The following is a 17,775-nucleotide window of genomic DNA, read 5'->3' on the forward strand; positions in this document are numbered from 1 at the left end:
ACAAGGTCACCCAGCCCCAGCCTCAACCTAACACCCCCACGGCCCCCATGCTCAGCTCACTCCAGCTCCCTTCCCTGCTGCCACCCTCCAGCACTGGAGCTCACTCTCTGCAGCTGTTAGGAGCTGCACTCTTCAGGCACAATGGAACCAAACTCATTTGAAACCTTTGCCCCCACTCCAATTTGCTGCTGTGACAGGGGGACGTCGCCTAACAGCACTTCCTCCATGGCCACCCTCCAGAGCACAGGTTTGACATAGGCAAAGCAAGCCCCCCCAGTGCTCTGCATTCAGGAGTGCCTCTGCCCTGCCTCCACAGCCCAGGCCCTGCACTCCTGAGGCACTGCACTCTCACCCAGCAGCCTACAGACAAGGATGGCTGCTCTGGGACCCTCTGTCCGTACAGCAGGCACACACACTGACCGAGGGAGCTGCAGGCTGAGGGCTCACAGGGCTGCCAGCAGCACTCCCAGCTGCAGGCAGAGGTGTCACTGGCCAAGCAGGATCTAAGGACTTGACTCTGACATCCAGGGCATGCAGCTTCTCCAGGGGGAAAACCCTGTCCCACGTCGAGCGCAAGAGGAATAAACTCTTGCGAGTCTCTGTGTCCCCCTGCAGCAACAAAACCACCCCAGGGCTCCCTCAGCTCCTGCCACACACAGCCTGCAGCGTTGCTGCCAGAAGGAAGGCTGCATGGCTGTCCTGTTGCTCTCAGCACTTGGCATCTCAACACACTGGCCTGGTGTGCAGCAGCTCTCAGCAGTGCAGCTCACACTCCCATGCCAAGGGAATCAGGCAACAGCCTCTGAGGCAAGCAATGAGCCCAGGGGCTTGTGCTCAGCTCTCCAGCCCCTGAAGGACTTTGCCCCACCAGATGCCAGAGCAGGGCTAGCACTTCCCATTCAGCCAGTTCTGCTTCAGCTCAGCTGCACCCTCAGACCCCTCTGTGAGACACAGATCCAACCTCCTTGGAGGCTCAGGGCCCACTTGATTGCTTCAAACCACCAGCAGGGACCATGGCCCTCAGTGCAGAGCCAGGACAGAGATGCAGAAAAGCCAAGCACTTGGTGTGCTTCACCACCCAAGCAAAGCCACCCCTGGGCACAGGGCTCACTGCCCAGCCACAGCTTTGGCCTACAGAACTCTTCTGAGGTGCAGAGACCTTCTCAAAGACAGAGAGAAAGGTTTCCACCAGGTTTGGGGCAAAAGCCTGCAGGTATGCTCCTCCCACGTTCTTGATGATGGAGTCCAGCAGGTAGAGAGCAGGGAGCTTCTGTGCTGGAGGAGCCTGGAATCATGAGAAGAGAGGGAGGAGTTGAGACAACCACAGCACCTCTGAAGCATTGCAAACCCAGGGATTGCCAGGCTCAGACACCTCAGAGCCAGCACTTCAGCAGGGTTGGAACACTGAGGTTTGCTCTTGCAGGCCAAACCAGCCCCTGGGACAGGCTTGCAGACAGCTTTTAACCCCCAGGCTTCTGGGCAGGCTGGAAAGCAGCCCTCGGCCCCCTGCTGCCCTGCTCTGCCCCTCTCCTGCCTCACAGCAGGACATCTCCCCAGGCCCTCCTCGCCCTCCAGCCCCCCCCAGCCCGCTGGCTCCAGCTGCTCCCCCCAGCAGCACAGCTAGGAGCAGCAGGCAGTGAAACTTCCAAACCTTGGCCGCTTGTGCCTCCACCAGGGCGGCAATGCTGCTGGCAAAGGCCACCTTCTGCTGGGCCAGGACGGTCAGCTTGCTGATGTAGGACTTGCTGCTGCGTGTCAGGCCCTGCAGCTGTGCCCAATAATCCTGGCACACAGCTGACACCTCTCTCCTGGCTGCTGGGCACTCAGCAGGCAGCTCTGGCAGGCTGGTTCCGCTCAGCAGCTCCGACCCCATCCCAAAGGCGCTGTGGGCTACAGGGCCTCCCACCTCCTCCAGCCCAGGCAGCTGCTTCCCTGGCAGCAGCTCTGCTCTCTAGACAGGGAGAGCAGTTCAGTGACAAGTCCAGGAGCCAAGGACACGCAGACCCTGCCCTCCCCAGCCCTCCCCAGCCCCACACAGGCCTTGGCTCTGCAGGGTGCCTCCTGCAAACCCTCCTGCCCTGCGCCTGCCTCCCTGCCAGGCTGCAGCCCCCCTGCCCTGGCAGAGCAGAGAGAGGGGCAGCAGCTCCCAGCACCCAGGAGCACTGGCCAAGAGCAGCCTCCAGGGCTCCCCTGGCCCACCCCTGCTGAAGACAGGAGCCCCCTGCCCGCAGCTTTCCTGACCTCCTCTGGGACGCTGCCAGTGCGGCCGGGCAGGCTGGAGGCAGCCTTGGCAATGGGCCCCTGCCAGCTCTTCCTGAGGCTGGGGATCCTGGGGAAGGCAGAGAAGGGCTGGCATGAGCTGCCAGGGGCTGAGCCTCTCTCAGAGATGCAGAGGAGAAAGAGGAGCCAAAGCTCTGAGGGCATGAGGTGCTCTTGAGGGAGAGTGAAACCGTGACAAGGGGCTGGGCCCCTCCCTGCCACCCTCCTCCCAGCCAGGGCATGCACAGGGCATTGGGGTACCCGGGCCAAGCTCCTGCCCACAGCCAGCCCTGTGCCAGCCCTGTGCCAAGTGCTGGGAGCAGGGGGCAGAGGGGCCAGCAGGCAGCAGACACTCACCTCTGGTAGAACAGCAGGTAGGCCTGCTGCTGCTGCAGGACCTCTTGGGGGGCTGCGGAGCCGACCCGCTCGTCGTCCGCTCGATACCACTGCCCATCGCTGGCCTGCAGCAGCAGAAGAGAGAGCAGGGCTGGGCTGTGCCCAGGCACCTTCCTGGCAGCAGGAGCAGCAGGAGCAGCGCCCGTGGGCACAGCTCCTCTCCCCACGAGGCAGAGGAGGCCCAGGGCAGGCCAGGGGGCTCTGCCAGAGCTGAACCTTCCCCCCTCCTGCGGCACAGCACAGCCTGTACCCCGCAGCCAGTGCTCCCCACCACGCACATCTGCTGAGCACCCTCCTTGCTGGGCCTACAGGGACCCCCCAGCACCCCCCAGCCCTGAGGGGGTGGCACCACAGCTCCTGGGCTCACCTTCACGTAGCAGTAGTAGTGCCCTGCGTGGCAGCTGTGCCCAGAGTGCAGCAGCACCGCATAGAGGCTGTACAGGACGGGGTCCCTGCGCCGCACAGACATGTAGGGGCGGAGGTTCAGCAGCATGGGGTACCGCACCTCCTGCAGAGACAGGAGGGCTCAGCAGCCGGCACAGGCCATGGCTTCTGTGCTGGGGCAAGAGCAGCACAGCTCTCCCAGCAGGGCCACCTCTCCAGAGAAGGGCACTCAGCCTCCTGGTGCAGAGGGGGTGCTGAGGAAGGCGGCAGGAGGAGCCGAACTCCGCCTGCAGCGCACAGCGGGGGAAGGGCTGCAGGAGCGCGGCACAGCTCCCGCTGGCCACAGCAGCACCTCCCGGCCTGCTCTGGGCAGCAGCACCTGGGGCCAGGAGAGAGCCTCAGCCCTGGGCTGCCAAGCGCTCACCTTGGTGATCTTCCCTGCGGCGTAGGGGGCAAAGCGCTTCAGTGCCACCGTGAGGACGTTGGGGGCTCGGTGGATGCTGAAGCGTTTGCTGGCCGACACCTCCTGCTGGCACCTGCACAGGCAGAGCTCCAGCTCTTCAAGCTGCTGCGCCAGCCAGCTGCCTGCCAGCCCTGGCCGGGCAGCAAAGCCCTTGGCACCGACCCTGCTGACAGCAGCCGCTGCTCCAGGGCCCCTGCTCACGGCCACGGCTGCCGGCCCAGCTCCTCCTCACCACAGGAGGCAGCCTTCGCGGCAGGCTTCCACGGCCACGGCCCTCAGGGCTGAGCCGCGGAGCAGGCAGTCGAGCCCTCCCGCAGCCAGCAGGGGGCACACCTGCTTGCCCCCAGCACAGCGCCCCCCGGCCGCCCGCAGCCCCCAGCCTCACCTGCCACACTTGTAGGCGTTCTCCCCGCACAGCAGCTCTGCCTGCACAAACTGCCCCAGCGCCTGCACCACGCTCCTGGCCTCCTGCAAGGACAGAGCAGAGCTCAGGCCACCAGTGGCTGTCCACGCCACGGCCCCGAGAGAGCACACCCAGCGTGGGCACAGGGCCACAGGCTGCAGCAAACCCCTCAGCCCCACCAGCTGGCAGCGCCCAGCACCACGAGGGGCAGCTGCAGGGGCCCCAGCACCACGCAGCCTCACGCCCAGGCACCGGGCACTGCCCTGCCAGACACAGCAGGCAGCTCAACAAGGCAGCGGCTTCCCTCTTGCCTGGGCTGTGCCTTGGCACCGGCAGGCTCAGGAGCCCTGAGGGCAGCGATGCTGCAGCTGCAGGAACAGCCCCAGGAGAGCAGAGCTCCTCCCCAGCCCCCACCCTGCCGCCCTACCCCGATCTCCAGCGCCAGGTCCAGGCAAGGCTCGTAGCTGTCCGAGGTGCTCTTGCACTCCAAGCACGTCACTGCCAGAGAAAGAGCACTGAGCGCAGCCTGCCATGGCCCTGCACCCACCCCAGCAGCTGCAGCTGGGCATCTTCTGCACACGCTCAGCAGTGCTCCCAAATGATTCCTCCTGCCGGGCAGCACTGAGAGGCCCAGGCCCAGGAGCTGGCAGCCAACACTCACCACGGGACCGCAGGGAGCCGCCGAAGATCTGCTGAACCAGCGTCGGGGCCTGGCTCTGGCCATCCAACCTAGGCACAGGAGCAGCAGGGCTCACACCGCCCCTCCCCCACGGCCACGCCCGAGGGCCCCCCCCCGTGTCCTCAGCACAGCTCCCCCCGCTGCGCTCTGCCCAGCACACAGGCTGCAGAGCTCCAGAGGCAGAGGGAAGCCGCAGCCTCTGCCAGGCTGCTCTCCCAGGGCCACAGCTCCAGGGCTGGCACCAGGCTCCCAGGGGCACCTTCCTCCAGAAGGAGCAGAAGCTGCCGGCCGCGGCTCAGAGCTGTGCGCTGCAGACTGAGGCAGCGCAGGGCCCAGAGGAAAGCTGCTCACCCACAGCCACAGAGCTGCACCTGAGCCAGCTGCACCCCGGGTTCCTGGGCAGCTGGCACAGGATCCAGACCCACAGCAGCCTCAGGAGCGGGGGAGAGGGCCACAGCTAGGCTGGGGCAGAGGAGCCGGGAGAAGGGGGACTGTGGCACAGAGGGGCAGAGAGCTGGGCCATCCAGTGCGGCCCCTGCACTCAGTGCCTCCCTCTGGCAGTTCAGCCTGGGGCACAGGGTCAGCCCTCCCACGGGCACGGGGCACTGGTGAGGGCACAGGGCAGGAGGGCCACACATACTGGGCACAGCCGTTCCTGCAGGCCTGCTGCATGGCGTCGATGCTGTAGCGCAGGAACTCGTGGGCATCCTGCTGCTGCCGCAAGCAGAGGTGCTGGGCAATGTCTGCAGGAGGGGCAGCAGCCAGCCTCAGCATCTGCTGCAACAGATGCAGCTCCTCCCTCCCTCCCTGCTCCCCCGCAGCCCAAACCTGCTGTCAGACTCACGGCCACGGGAGGAGCCCCCCGCAGCCCACGGAGCCCCCAGCCCCTGGCAGGCTCCCTGAGTCACCTCAGGAGAGCTGTCTGCCAAGAGCTGCTCCCAGCCCACAGCTTCTGCTCCAGCATCAGTCCCTGCTGCAGGGCAGGGCAGGGCAAGGCAGGGCAGGGCAAGGCAGGGCAGGGCAGGGCAGGGCAGAGCAAGGCAGGGCAAGGCAGGGCAGGGCAGGGCAGGGCAGGGCAGGGCAGGGCAGGGCAGGGCAGGGCAGGGCAGGGCAGCCTCCCTTACTCTTGAGGTTCCGGATGAAGGACACCGGCTTTATGGCCTGCCCACTGCTGGCAAACGCCTGCCCCACGTGGTCCTGCATCAGGCACAGCATGCAGAAGCCTTCTTGGCGACCTGGAGCAGCAGAGCAGAGGACAGGACGTCAAGGACAAAGCCAGGAGAGATGGAGGCAGGACAGAGGCTGCAGGGATCTCTCTTCCAACAGAGCTCAGCCACGCTCAGTGGTCCCTAGGAGCTCTGTGCTGCAGCACAGCTCTTGGGCACCCTGGGTACACAGGGGCCAGCAGACCTCACCCTGGCTGATGCCATCCCACTCACAGTACCACTGCAACAGCCCTCCACCTCCCCCCCCCCCAGAGGAGAGAGCGTCCATGGGGATGGAAACAGCCACAGGCACTCTCCGGAGGAGGGCACAGGTTGGCCCTGAGGGGCAGGTCCCAGCAGAGCCCTACAGACAGGGCTGTGAGCCCTGAGAGCTCCCCCTGCTCCCAGCTCCGAGCCTCCCACAGCAGCTGCTGCCCGCAGGCAGCCTCCTGCCCTGCCCTGGCTGCAGCCAGCAGAGGCAGCACCTCGCCGGTGCCAGGCTGCAGAGCTGGGGAGCACCGCTAGGGCCAGGAGAAGACAGGAACAGCCTCTGGTGGAGACAGGGGCAGCAGGGACAGAGAGGGCACAGCCCAACACTCGCAGCCCCTGCCAGGGCCACCTGCAGAGGTGCCGAGCGCAGGACAGGCAGGCAGCTCCCGCTCCCCACGGGCACCCTGGCACTGCCAGCCTGGCACCGCCAGCCGCCCGGCCCAGGCTCCCCACTCACAGCTGCGGCCGTGCTCCTCGGAGAGCAGGTAGTTGGCGAGCGGCGCCGTGTGGCTCAGGCACTGCAGCGTGGCGTTGAGGAAGCAGCTGCGCCCCAGGTTGTGCAGCCCAGCGCCGACCCCGCAGAGCCGCTCCCACCGCAGGGACAGGCGCCCCACGGGGAAGGGCAGCTGCTGGGGCACGGGGACCCCGTCCCCTCCTGCTGCTGGGGCTTGCTCACCGCCTGCAGGGAGAGGGGCGCTGAGCCACAGGGCTGAGGAGCACCAGCAGCCCCCTCGGCCCTCTCTACCTACCCTGCTTGCTGGTCAGCTCCTCCTTGGGGCTGCCGCGGTGGCTGCCAGCCTCGACCCAGGGCTCCAGCTGCTTCCCCCCGGGCTGATCCCCCTTGCCACGACCGGCACGCTCAGACTCTGCCTCCTGCTGCCACAGCTCCTTGGGCGAGGCAGCCGGCGGCCAGCCCGGAGCCCCTTCCTCACCCAGCCCCAGCCGGCGCCTCTTGGCTGCCGGCGCCAGCCCCTCCTCCAGCTCCTTCAGCCTCCGCATGCTGTGCACCATGGCGCCACGCTCGCTGGCCTCGACTCAGCCGTCCCTGGCCACTGAACTCCTTCCTCCTCCTCCTCCTCCTCCCCCTTCTCCTCCTCGTGTCCCTCGCGCTCGGTGTCCAGGCAACAGGCTGAGGCGGAGCGGCGCTGCTGATTGGCTGCAGTGCCAAGGGGGGGCGGGACTTGTCAGGGCGTGGCCGTCGGGCTCGGCGATGCCCATTGTGTGCTGGCACCGCGGCACAGCCGGGGGGGGCCTGGCCCTGTCCTGCTCCAGCCCCTGGCCCTGGCAGGTGCTGAGGGCAGTGGCACCAGGAGGGATCTGAAGGTGGCCTCGCAGCAGCTCCTCTCCTCCCCTCCTCCTCTCTTCCCCTCCATTCCCGGGGGCCCAGGGGATCCCTCCCTGGCTGAGGAGGGCTGCTGCAGACCCCAGCTAGTAGCTTCCCCTGCTCCTTGACCAGTGGGGTTCTTGTGCTGGTTGTCAGTTGTGAATAGATCTCAACACTGTAACTCCTGGAGAGTTTGTACATATTCCTTGCACCCCATTGCAGATTTCCCTTTGCCTATAAATACAGCTTTCCTTTGCTTCCAGCTGGGCTGGGCTGGCACAGGTAATGTTGGGGGGGAATTTCAACCACAGGGAAGAAGGAGCAAAGATCATTGTCACATTTGATGCTCAGAGTTTACATCTGACTGGAGGGGAACAAGCCTTTGGCTGTCAAAGATCCTTCCAGACTTGCATCCCCAGTTACAGCTCTCCTTCAAAGTAAGCACAAGCTGTTCTCCAGGGCAGTATCAAAGCTAGGAGGAGAATCCAGGTGTGTTCCTGAACACCTCCTGAAGTCCATTCAAGCCAGCAGCTGGAAAACCAGCAGGGAAATCCAGCTTCTGGGTGATAAAAATGCCACCATGGGTCTGTTAAGGAAGCACAACCCACAGCACCCTCTGCCCTTGCCAGGCTGTGTCCCTCTGCCTAGATCTGCAGTTGAATTCATTTCTGACTCAGCAGTGGGGTTTTGTTTGCACTCTGCTGTTCCCTGCTCTGCAGAGGAGTTGGGGTTTTGTTGCAGACAAATGACTTGCATGTGCCTAAACAAAAGCAGGAACCACTCCCAGAAGTTTGCTTCTGTCTGCTGGCTTTTAAGGCACTGATTTGATTTGGGTTAAGCTAACCAGGCAGGAATTACAAGAAGAGACTTCTCTTTATTCCCCCCCCCCCCCCCCAAGATTAGGGATTACACTTATCAGATTGTGGACAGGTTCTGTTTGCTTGCAAATTCCCCCAGGATGCTCCTGGGCAGCTTGAGTGCAGTGTAGAGCATTCAGAAAATGGCAAAGGCTAAACCACGAAACAGCTTCACCCCACTGATCAAACCAGAGGCCAGGCAGGAGCTGAGGGAGAGCCAAGGAGAGCGCAGGTTGTGCTCCCGGGGATGGAGCAGGAACTGGGAGATGCTCCCTAGGTCTCTGGCCGGCAGCAGGCTCCAGAGCTGCCGCTTTGTAACCTGATTTGCGGATCGTGTGGCACAGCCCAAAGGGAAAGGCCCTGCCAGAACCAAAGTGTCCTCAGGCAGGGCTGCCACGAGGCCAAACTCCTGCGGCAGCCCTGTCGGAAGGGTGCGAGGCAGCCGCAGCTTGCCGGCAGGCAGCCAGGGAGCAGGGCCCCAGGGCAGGCAGGGCCAGGGAGAAGCCAGGACCCAGGGCTGGTGTCTGCAGTGCTGCCGCCAAGGCAGCGAGGCCAAGAGGAAAGCAGAACATGGGAGTGAGCAAGAGGAAGGCAAGAGCAAGAGAGCCCCCACAGCTTGCTGCTCACCCTGCTTAAGCTGTTCAGAGACAATGTGTCCCAGGCCAAGGCACACTGGGTGCCAAGCACCCTGCTAATCATAGTGCCAACCCCAAGCGCACTTCCCCCTCCAGCAGCCTTGACCTGTCCCAGGGGAAGGCAATTTCCTGCCTTTGCCTTTCCCCATTCAGACCTCCACTGGTGGAGATGGGGGAAGGAGGGTTTGGAGCACACTGTAACAGCCACATCTGAGCAAACTCCTTCTTTTAGGTGCAGTGGGGCTTAAACCTGAGATCCAGCTATAGATTGGCCCAGTGACAGAATGGTGTCAAAGCAGCTGCTCTGCTGCACAAGCAGAGGAAGGCACATTTTCCCCTGGGTGACATGTGTAGACCTCTAGCAAGACAGTTCCAGGGCCTCAAAATGCCAGAAGAGGTGAAGAGAGCTTATTCTGTGAGCCCCACCTGCATCTGTCACAATCCCCTCCCAGAGCAACCTGGCAGGGCCAGTGCTGACCTGGAGATGTCACCTGAGGGCTGTGGGGGCAGGCAGGGCCCAGGCCAGCAAGAAGAGAGCAGAGACAAGCCCAGATGAGTGTGGAGTCCTGCCTGGGGGCTGGCATCAGCTGGGAGCCCTGTGCAGGCTGGGGAGCAGCCTGGTGCAGAGGGCCCTGGGGGTCCTGCTGGACAGGATGTGAGTGGGAGGCAGCAGTGCCCCATAGCAGGAGCTGGGTTTGGGGCTGTGTCCCCAGGGGCATTTCCAGCTGAGGCAGAGCTGGGAGCATCCCCCCAGTGCTGCTGTTGAGGAAGGCTGCTCTCAGGGCTCCTCCCTTTCTCCTCCCAGTGTTTGCCTACGGAGCAACAGGAGCAGGGAAAACCTACCCCGTGCTGGGCTCAGAGAAGAGCCCTGGCATCATCTACCTCACCATGGAGGAGCTGTACAGGAGGCTGGAGGCTAGGAAGGAGCAGAAGAGCTACCAGGTCCTGGTCTCCTGCCTGGAGGTAGGCTGTGCCCAGCTGTGCCCCTCCTGCTGCCAGGCCACCATCTCCAAGGTCTGGGCTTGTAGTGCCAGGGCTACCCCTGTGCTGCCAGCTGTGCCCAGTGGCCAGGACAGCCCCAGACTGGAAGCAGGCTGCCCCTACCCAGTCTGCTGGGCTGGTGCTGCTGGCCTGCCCCCTCTGGAGCTGGGGGCCACAGGGCACAGGGCAATGAGGGCTTCCTGGCTGCAAGGGCTTTGGAGGAGCAATGGCTCAGTGCCTGACTGGTGAAGCCTCCTGAGCTGTCCTCTGCCTTTAGGGCACCTTCAGCTGCTCCTGCTGGCACCAGGTGCCAGAGGTGCTGTTGGGTGGGCAGCAGGCCCTGGGGTCCAGAGCTGCTCTGCCTGCTGCCCTTTGGGGCCCCAAGCCTCATCCCGAGCTGGAGCTGCCTGCTGCAGGTCTACAACGAGCAGATCCGTGACCTGCTGCAGCCCAAGGGCCCTCTGCCCATTCGGGAGGATCCTGACAGAGGAGCTGTGGTTCAGGGTCTCTCCATCCAGCAGGTGGGGGTGGAAGCAGGCACAAGGTGTGGGCAGCGCTGCGCCTGCCCCAGGGGTGCCAGCGGGCACTGGGGGACCTGGAGGGGGGAGGGGAGGGCTGTGGGGACCCGGGGCAGGGGCTGTGGGGACCCGGGAGTGCCAGCCGGCTGGGTGCTGGCTGGCAGCAGCACTGAGCCCGAGGCCAGAGGAGCCCTGCAGAGCCGCAGGAGGCCTCAGCCTGTGGGCGCTCGGTGCCCGTGCCGGGGCTGCGCCGATCCCTGCCCTCTGCCTGCTCCCCGCCAGCCCAGCTCGGCAGAGCAGCTCCTGCAGATGCTGCTCGGGGGCAGCAGGAACCGCACGCAGCATCCCACCGATGCCAACGCCTCCTCCTCCCGCTCCCACGCCGTGCTGCAGGTGAGGGGTGGTGCTTGGGGCAGCCCTTGGCACCGCTGCCCGGAGGGGGGCAGGCGGCGATGCTGTGCCAGGGCCGGCGTGCCAGGGCTGCTGCCGCGGCTGCGAGCGGCGAGCCCGAGCGCCCTGCGGAGCCGCAGCCTGCCCTGCCTGTGCCCTGCCAGGTACAGGTGAAGCAGCAGGACCGCGCCGGGGGCCTCGCTGGGGCTCTGCCGGTGGCCGAGATGAGCTTGGGCGACCTGGCCGGCTCGGAGCGAGCCGCGGTGGCCAAGAGCAGGGGCGAGCGGCTGCGGGAGGGAGCCAGCATCAACCGCTCGCTGCTGGCCCTGCTCAGCGTCAGCCAGGCGCTGGCTGGGGCCGAGGGAAGGCTGCCGCCGAGGGGCCCTGAGCGCCGTCCCCAGGGCAGAGCTGCCGTGGGCTGAGCGTGGCCAGGGCTGGGAGCCGAGGGCCAGCCCCTGAGCGGAGCCTCGGGGTGCCGGGCAGGGCAAGCAGAGCCACGTCCCGTAGCGGGACAGCAAGCTGAGGCGGCTGCTGAAGGGCTCCATCGGCCGCACCCTGATGCTGGCTGCCCTCAGCCCCTCGCCGCTCTGCTGCCAGGACACCCTCAACACCCTCAGGTGTGCCAGCAGGGCCAAGGAGATCCAGGTCTCGGTGAGCACCTCGCCCCGCGGCCGGCAGCTGCTGGGGCTGCCCGGGAAGGAGCCTGGGGCAGGCTGCTGCGGGCTGCTGCCTCCCTGCCGCCTCCCTGCTGCAGCCGGGCTGCCTCTGGAGCCCCTCTCAGAGTCAGCTGCAGCCGCCCGGGCCCCACCAGCCCAGGGCAGGCTGAGGAGCTGCCCCGCTGCCGCCTCAGCAGAGGGGAAGGAGCTGTCCCGGTGCTGCTCTCAGCTCCGCTCCTCCCTCCCCGCAGCTCAAGAGCAACCTGCTCAGCCCGGACTCCCACGTCTGTCCGTACGTTGTGCTGTGTGCGCAGCTGAGAGCGGAGGTGAGCTGCCGGGGGCAGGGCTGGGCTCTGTCTGCAGCTCTGCTTTGCCTGGCACCCAGCCTGCTGAGCTGCTGGGGCTCAGGGCATGCTCTGAGCCAGGGCTGCCCCTTGCTCACAGGTGGCAGAGCTGCAGGCCAAGCTCCGTGCCTGTGAGGATGCTGCCCGGGGGGCACAGAGCCAGGCGCCAGTGCTGCTGCCTGCCCTCGGCTCCAGCCTGCTGCAGCTGCCCAGGTGAGGCTGCTGGGCAGGAGGGATGGAGCCTGGGCTGGCATCTTGGGGTCCCCCATGGCCAGGGACAGGGAGAAAAGCCTGGGGGCAGAATAATGCTTCCCTCCTCTAACAGCAGGCACTCTGGATGCTGTTCAGCACATGCTCCCCCAGCAGCATCAGCTTCTCCTCTCCTCACACCAGCTCTTCAGGTTTCAAATCCCATCCACAGTGCTCCAGGTGTAACTTGTTCAAGCTGGCAGATTGCTCTGTGTGCCCAGCTCCCTGCTGCTGTATACAGCTCTGCCCCAGCCCCATGCAGTGGCTCCAGCTCATGAGTGAGCCAGAGCCAGAAATCAGTGGATCTGCTGCTTCTATGGAATCACAGACTCAGTTTGTTTGGAAGAGACCTTTACAATCCTGGAGCCCAGCTGTTAAGCCAGCACTGCCAGATCACCACTAAACCATGCCCCTCAGCACCACATCTTTGTCTGTAAGTCCCTCCAGGGAAGCAGATTCCACCACTGCCCTGGGCAGCCTGTTCCAGGCCTTGGCAACCCTTTGGGGGAGGAAATGTTTCCTAGTGTCCAGCCTAAAGCTCCCTGGTACAAGCAGAGGCCATTTCCTCCTGTCCTATTGCTTGTTCTCGGCGAGACCGAGCCCCAGCTCACTCCAATTTCCCTTCAGAGAGCCAGAAGGCATCCCTGCAGTCTTCTTTGCCCCAGCCTAAACAACTCCAGTTCCCTCAGCTGCTCCTCAGACTTGTGCTCCAGACCCTTCACCACTATGGAAGGCATCTGCCTCTGCACACAGTGGCTTCTGCTGGAGAGATGAGAGGCACAATCTCATGCACACCTTGCACCACAAGCTTGGCTCTGGACTGGGCATCACCAATGGCACAGGGGGAAGTGTCACTGTCACTTTTCTCCAGGTCATTTATGGCCAGCTGCAGCATTTGTCCTTTCTCTGTGATCTCAGACTGCTTGGTAGCCCTGAGCTCAGCAGTGCCTTCCCTCCAGACCACAGAGGATGCAGCTCTCTGGCTCTGGCCAATCAAAACTGCAGTTCCCCTTTCAGCAGCTCTCAGGGCTGAGAGTTCCTGGACAGCATAATTAGGTTGTTCTGGAAGGGAGAAACCAAGAAAGAAAGACAGAAAGGAAGAGCTCTGTTAACTACCCAAGTGCTGAGCACAGAGTGCTCTGGGATCTCCTCTGCCCTCCCTTGGAGAATTACAGAATATAGAATCCTTTAGCTTGAAAAAGGTCCTTGAGATCACCACATCTAGCTCTTTCAGCCTCTCCCTGCCAAGCCCACCACTACCCTGTGTGCCTTAGCACCACCTCTAGATGGCTTTTCAATCCCTCCAGGGAGGGTGAAACCACCACTGCCCTGGACAGTCTGTTCCAGAGCTTGATAATCTTTTGGGTGAAGAAACTATTCCCAATAGCCAACCTAAACCACCCCTGATACAACCTGAGGCTGTTTGCTCTCATCCTAGCAGATGAAGAGCCAATCTTAGAGGATCACCAGCTTCAACTCCAGCTCCCTCAGCCTCTCCTCATGGGGCTTGAGGGGTCTGGAGCACAGCCTTAGGAGGAGAGGCTGAGGGAGCTGGGGTTGCTTAGCCTGGAGGAAAGGAGGCTCAGGGGAGACCTCATTGCTGTCTACAACTCCCTGAAGGGAGGTTGTAGCCAGGAGGGGGTTGGTCTCTTCTCCCAGGCAGCCAGCACCAGAACAAGAGGACACAGTCTCAAGCTGTGCCAGGGGAGATTTAGGCTGGAGGTGAGGAGAAAGTTCTTCACTGAGAGAGTTGTTGGCCACTGGAATGTGCTGCCCAGGGAGGTGGTGGAGTCCCCATCCCTGCAGGTGTTTAGGAAGAGCCAGGATGAGGCCCTTGGTGCCATGGTTTAGTTGATCAGATGGTGCTGGGTGATAGGTTGGACTGGATGATCTCAGAGGTCTTTTTCACCCTGGTTCATCCTCTCCTCCCCTCCCCTCCCCTCCCCTCCCCTCCCCTCCCCTCCCCTCCCCTCCTCTCCCCTCCCCTCCCCTCCTCTCCTCTCCTCTCCCCTCCCCTCCCCTCCTCTCCTCTCCTCTGTCACAAAGCAGAGGAGGCAGAGTGTTTCCAGCATGTTTGTCATTGCACAGGTGTGGCTGAGGTCTCCTCTTGCAGCCCCCAGGCAGTTCTGATCACCCATGCTCAAGGCAGACTCATTCACACTGCCAGGTTTGATGGGCTTGTGAAGCAGCACAAGAGCTACTTCAGTGCCTTGGAGGTGCTGAAGTTGCTCACAGCTTTGGTGTTTGTTTGAATATTTAATCCATGACAGGTTGTGACAACTGAAAACTGCTCCTGGTGAGGGAGCTGGGAGGGAAGAGCATCTCCCACAGGCTGCAGACCTTTAGTCCAGCTGCTGTACACCCTGGCCCCTGCATGCTTCCACTGACCTTGCACTGTGATCCTGGCTTTTGCTTTAGAGGCCTCTGTCTCACAGGGGTATTTCCCCCTGGCCTTGGCTGTGGGCTCATGGATGATCAGAGTGGCTCCTGTGCCCTCTTGGTGCCAGTCACACTTCTGGCTTTTCCGGATGGCTTTGCCATCCTTGTACCACCTGATGGCAGCATCAGGCTCTGACAGTTCCCAGCTCAGGCTGATGTCCTGTCCTGCTGCTGCTCTTCTGTCCTCCAGCTGCTTTACAGCCTCAGGAGGTTTTTCTGAAGAGGGGAACAGAACAAAACAAAACATGAGGGTGGTGAGAGCCTGGCACAGGTTGCCAGGGAGGTGATGGAAGCCTCATCCCTGGAGGTTGTGAGGGCCAGGCTGGAGGTGGTGCTGAGCAACCTGCTGTAGTGTGAGGTGTCCCTGGCCATGGCAGGAGGGTTGGGATTGGATGAGCCTTGAGGTCCCTAAACAATTCTATGATTCTAACAAACCAAATAAAAACCAAACCAAATTAAAACCAAACCAAATCAAAACAATACAAAACCAATCCAAGCATAAAGAAACCCAACCCAAACCAAACCAAAACCAAACCAAGCCAAACCCAAACCAAACCCAACCCAACCCAAAGCAATAGAAAAACCAAACCAAGCATAAAGAAACCCAAACCAAACCAAACCCAAACCAAGCCAAACCCAAACCAAACCCAACCCAACCCAAACCAAACCCAAACCAAGCCAAACCCAAACCAAACCAAACCAAACCCAAACCAAGCCAAACCCAAACCAAACCAAACCCAAACCAACCCAACCCAAACCAAAGCAATACAAAAACCAATCCAAGCATAAAGAAACCCAACCCAAACCAAACCAACAACCTCCCACCAAGCCAAACCAACCAACCACACCCCAAGGGAACTTTGAATACAACTCATGACCAATATATTATCAAGGGTTTCACAACTCAGATGCCCAGCAAGCTTTCACACTCCCCAGTGAATGACTGACATCAGGCTAGGGAAAGGGGGAGAAAAGCAGATCTTCAGGGCCCAGGAATGGCAGCTCTGGAGTTTCAGTGGCTATTAAGGATTCTGATAAGCCAGATCTAAGGAAGAAATTAGAGTAGATAGAAGAGAGAAATGTTTGACACTGAGGGTGATGACCTGGCCCAGGTCACCTAGTGAGGTTGTAGAAGTCCCATGCTTGGAACCACTCCAGGTCAGGTTGGACAGGGCTCTGAGCAGCCTGATCTAGTTGCAGATGTTCCTGCTGCCTGCAGGGGGACTGGACTGGATGACCTTTGAAGGTCCCTTCCATCCTAAACCATTCTGTGGTACTACAATTGCTTACAGGAGCTGAGGACTTGTCCTGAGGGCATCCATTTCAAGGGATGTCATCGTGTCTGCTGCCTGCACAGAGAGCCTTGGCTGCTTCTCTCACATGCAGACAGTGTGAGCAGCAATTGTCTGTCCAATGAGACAGCTCAGTGGGTTCTGCCCTTCTCAAACACCTCTAAAACATTTCAGCATTTCCCTTGTTTCCAAGGCCAAAGCTCGGTGCCTTGAGGCTGGCAGCGAAGGCTGCTCTTCATTTGGATCACCACTGAAGTTTGCCTTCATGGGTAACTGACAGAACCTCCTGGAAAGACAGCCAAGGATGCAAACCCCAGAGCCTTTCTCATCTCCTTACCTTTCACACCCAGAGAAGCCTTGGAGGTCAGAGCAGGGGCAGTGAGGATGACTTCCCCAGCATCCCCAGGAGCCACGGCCCCGACGGGAAGTGTGCACTGCTGCCCCGCGGCGGAGGCTTCAGATCGCCCTCCGCTTTCCACTTGGCTCCCAGGCAGTGTCCAGCTGAAGTCAGCAATGCTTTCATGGGACACAAGACACTCAAAAGTGCAATCTGCTCCCTCCTGGATTCCTGTGTTCTTCAAGCCTTTGGTGATGCCAATGTTCAGCCCTGGAGGACAAAACGTGGCTTAGTACAATGACATGGGCAGGAGTGTGGACATTGTTAGCTCATCAGACTGCTTTGTCCACTCAGCTGGGAAGACACCACTGCATTCCTTCCAGGTGTGTTTGACATGGGAAGGGTTTCTCAGCCGTTATCCACTCAGAGTCACCACAGAGCTACAGAGAAGGGCATTGCGCTGGAAGGACTGCGGGAAGAACTGAGTGGAGAGAAGTCAAGACTCACTGAGCTAGAGGGGAGAAAAGTTGTCAGGTAGGAAGCCTCTGGGATGTTGTCTGAGGTATTTCTCTGTGCAGCTAGGAGAAATGGGATGTTTGTTCACTTGTTACCATCCTACCCCCACCTAATATTCATGGAACCATCATGGAATGGCTGCAGTTGGAAGGGACACCTCCTACTAGCCCGGCTTGCCCAGAGCCTCATCCAGCCTGCTCCTCAACACTTGCAGGGATGGGGCAGCCACAGCTTCTCTGGACAGCCTGTTGCAGTGCCTCACCACCCTCAACAATAAGGAACTTCTGCCTAATGTCTGATGGAGCTGCTTCCTGATGCTCAAATCAGAGACATTCAAACTGTGTCTCACACATGTGAGTGTGAAACCATCAACAATGCTCCAGCTGTCCTTTAAGAGGAACTGGGCTTTGCTCAGACACCACCTTGTAATGGGAGGCTTTAGGAGGAACAGCTGTGAGACCAAGTGACCAAGGGCACCAAGAATTACAGCACTCTGTGGATGTCCATCACCCGCAGTACTTCCCCTGGACGCTGCCCTTTGGCTTGGCAACATCAGTGCCAGGATCACAGGTGTGTAAGCCTGCATCTGTCTTTTCTAGGTCATGGCTAAGGAGGCACAGGGGCTTCCCACTCTGTGTCTGCTCCTACTTGCTACCAGAAGTGATCTTCTCACCATCCTTTCTCCAAGCAGGTTTGACCTTCTCTTTGGAGACTTCACACTGCAGGTACATCACACCACACTCCTCCCCAAAGCCATCAGCCAAGGCCTTCATGAAGACAGCAGGCTCCTCTGAAGGCTAGCAGCCAAACCAGAGCACAACCAGGATATGTCAGCTGAGGCACTTTCAGCTGCTGCCCACTATTGAAAGAGAGCTGCAGGAAACCCTTGCAATGCTGCTGATGCCAATGCAGAGCCCAAAGCAGTCCCACACCTCCTGACTGCAGTGAGTGTTAGGGAAAGCAGAACCTGTTCCTGGGTGGGTGAAAGGAAGGAGAGAAGCATTGCCATGGATAAGGAATGAGAGCCAGTGCTACAGCAGCAGTCTCTCTATGACTCTGCAGCTGTGAGCTTGCAAGGACATATTGCTCTCTGTGTTGAGGCATCTGTCAGGCAAAGGAGATCTCCTCACAGGGAACAGGGCTTGGAGCAGGCATGGAGTGAAGGCCAGAGGGACAGC

The 17,775-nt window shown here is 61.3% G+C and overlaps 3 protein-coding genes across 12 annotated transcripts in view; 1 reads left to right on the forward strand and 2 right to left on the reverse strand.

The window, feature by feature from the left end:
• Positions 1 to 360: 360 nt before the first annotated feature.
• Positions 361 to 7,070, reverse strand: LOC137456017 (ubiquitin carboxyl-terminal hydrolase 36-like). The gene is made up of 14 exons (XM_068167256.1): positions 6,809 to 7,070; positions 6,517 to 6,738; positions 5,709 to 5,819; positions 5,225 to 5,327; positions 4,567 to 4,634; positions 4,333 to 4,403; positions 3,888 to 3,970; positions 3,464 to 3,575; positions 3,023 to 3,163; positions 2,617 to 2,720; positions 2,242 to 2,329; positions 1,652 to 1,951; positions 1,160 to 1,285; positions 361 to 609 (listed from the first exon to the last, which is right to left on the reverse strand). The coding sequence occupies exons 1-14, from the start codon at positions 7,068 to 7,070 to the stop codon at positions 361 to 363; spliced, it is 2,040 nt and encodes a 679-aa protein (XP_068023357.1).
• An 893-nt stretch (positions 7,071 to 7,963) lies between these two features.
• LOC137456018 (kinesin-like protein KIF18B) lies at positions 7,964 to 11,186 on the forward strand. Its single transcript, XM_068167257.1, has 5 exons — positions 7,964 to 7,967; positions 9,681 to 9,838; positions 10,273 to 10,377; positions 10,657 to 10,767; positions 10,929 to 11,186. The coding sequence occupies exons 1-5, from the start codon at positions 7,964 to 7,966 to the stop codon at positions 11,184 to 11,186; spliced, it is 636 nt and encodes a 211-aa protein (XP_068023358.1).
• Positions 11,187 to 12,366: 1,180 nt separating this feature from the next.
• LOC137456011 (obscurin-like) overlaps positions 12,367 to 17,775 on the reverse strand; it is a 46,243-nt gene continuing 40,834 nt past the window's right edge. For all 10 annotated transcript variants that reach the window (XM_068167237.1, XM_068167235.1, XM_068167244.1 and 7 more), the window contains 3 exons: positions 16,082 to 16,351; positions 14,402 to 14,668; positions 12,367 to 13,075 (listed from right to left, as the gene is read on the reverse strand). In XM_068167237.1, coding sequence (XP_068023338.1) covers positions 12,738 to 13,075; positions 14,402 to 14,668; positions 16,082 to 16,351 — 875 coding nt within the window. In that variant the 3' untranslated portion in view covers positions 12,367 to 12,737. The remainder of the gene's footprint in view (positions 13,076 to 14,401; positions 14,669 to 16,081; positions 16,352 to 17,775) is intronic.

The sequence above is a fragment of the Melanerpes formicivorus genome, unplaced genomic scaffold (assembly GCF_026170545.1).
Source record: "Melanerpes formicivorus ecotype bairdi unplaced genomic scaffold, bMelFor1.0.p_v2 SCAF_114, whole genome shotgun sequence".
Lineage (NCBI taxonomy): Eukaryota > Metazoa > Chordata > Aves > Piciformes > Picidae > Melanerpes > Melanerpes formicivorus.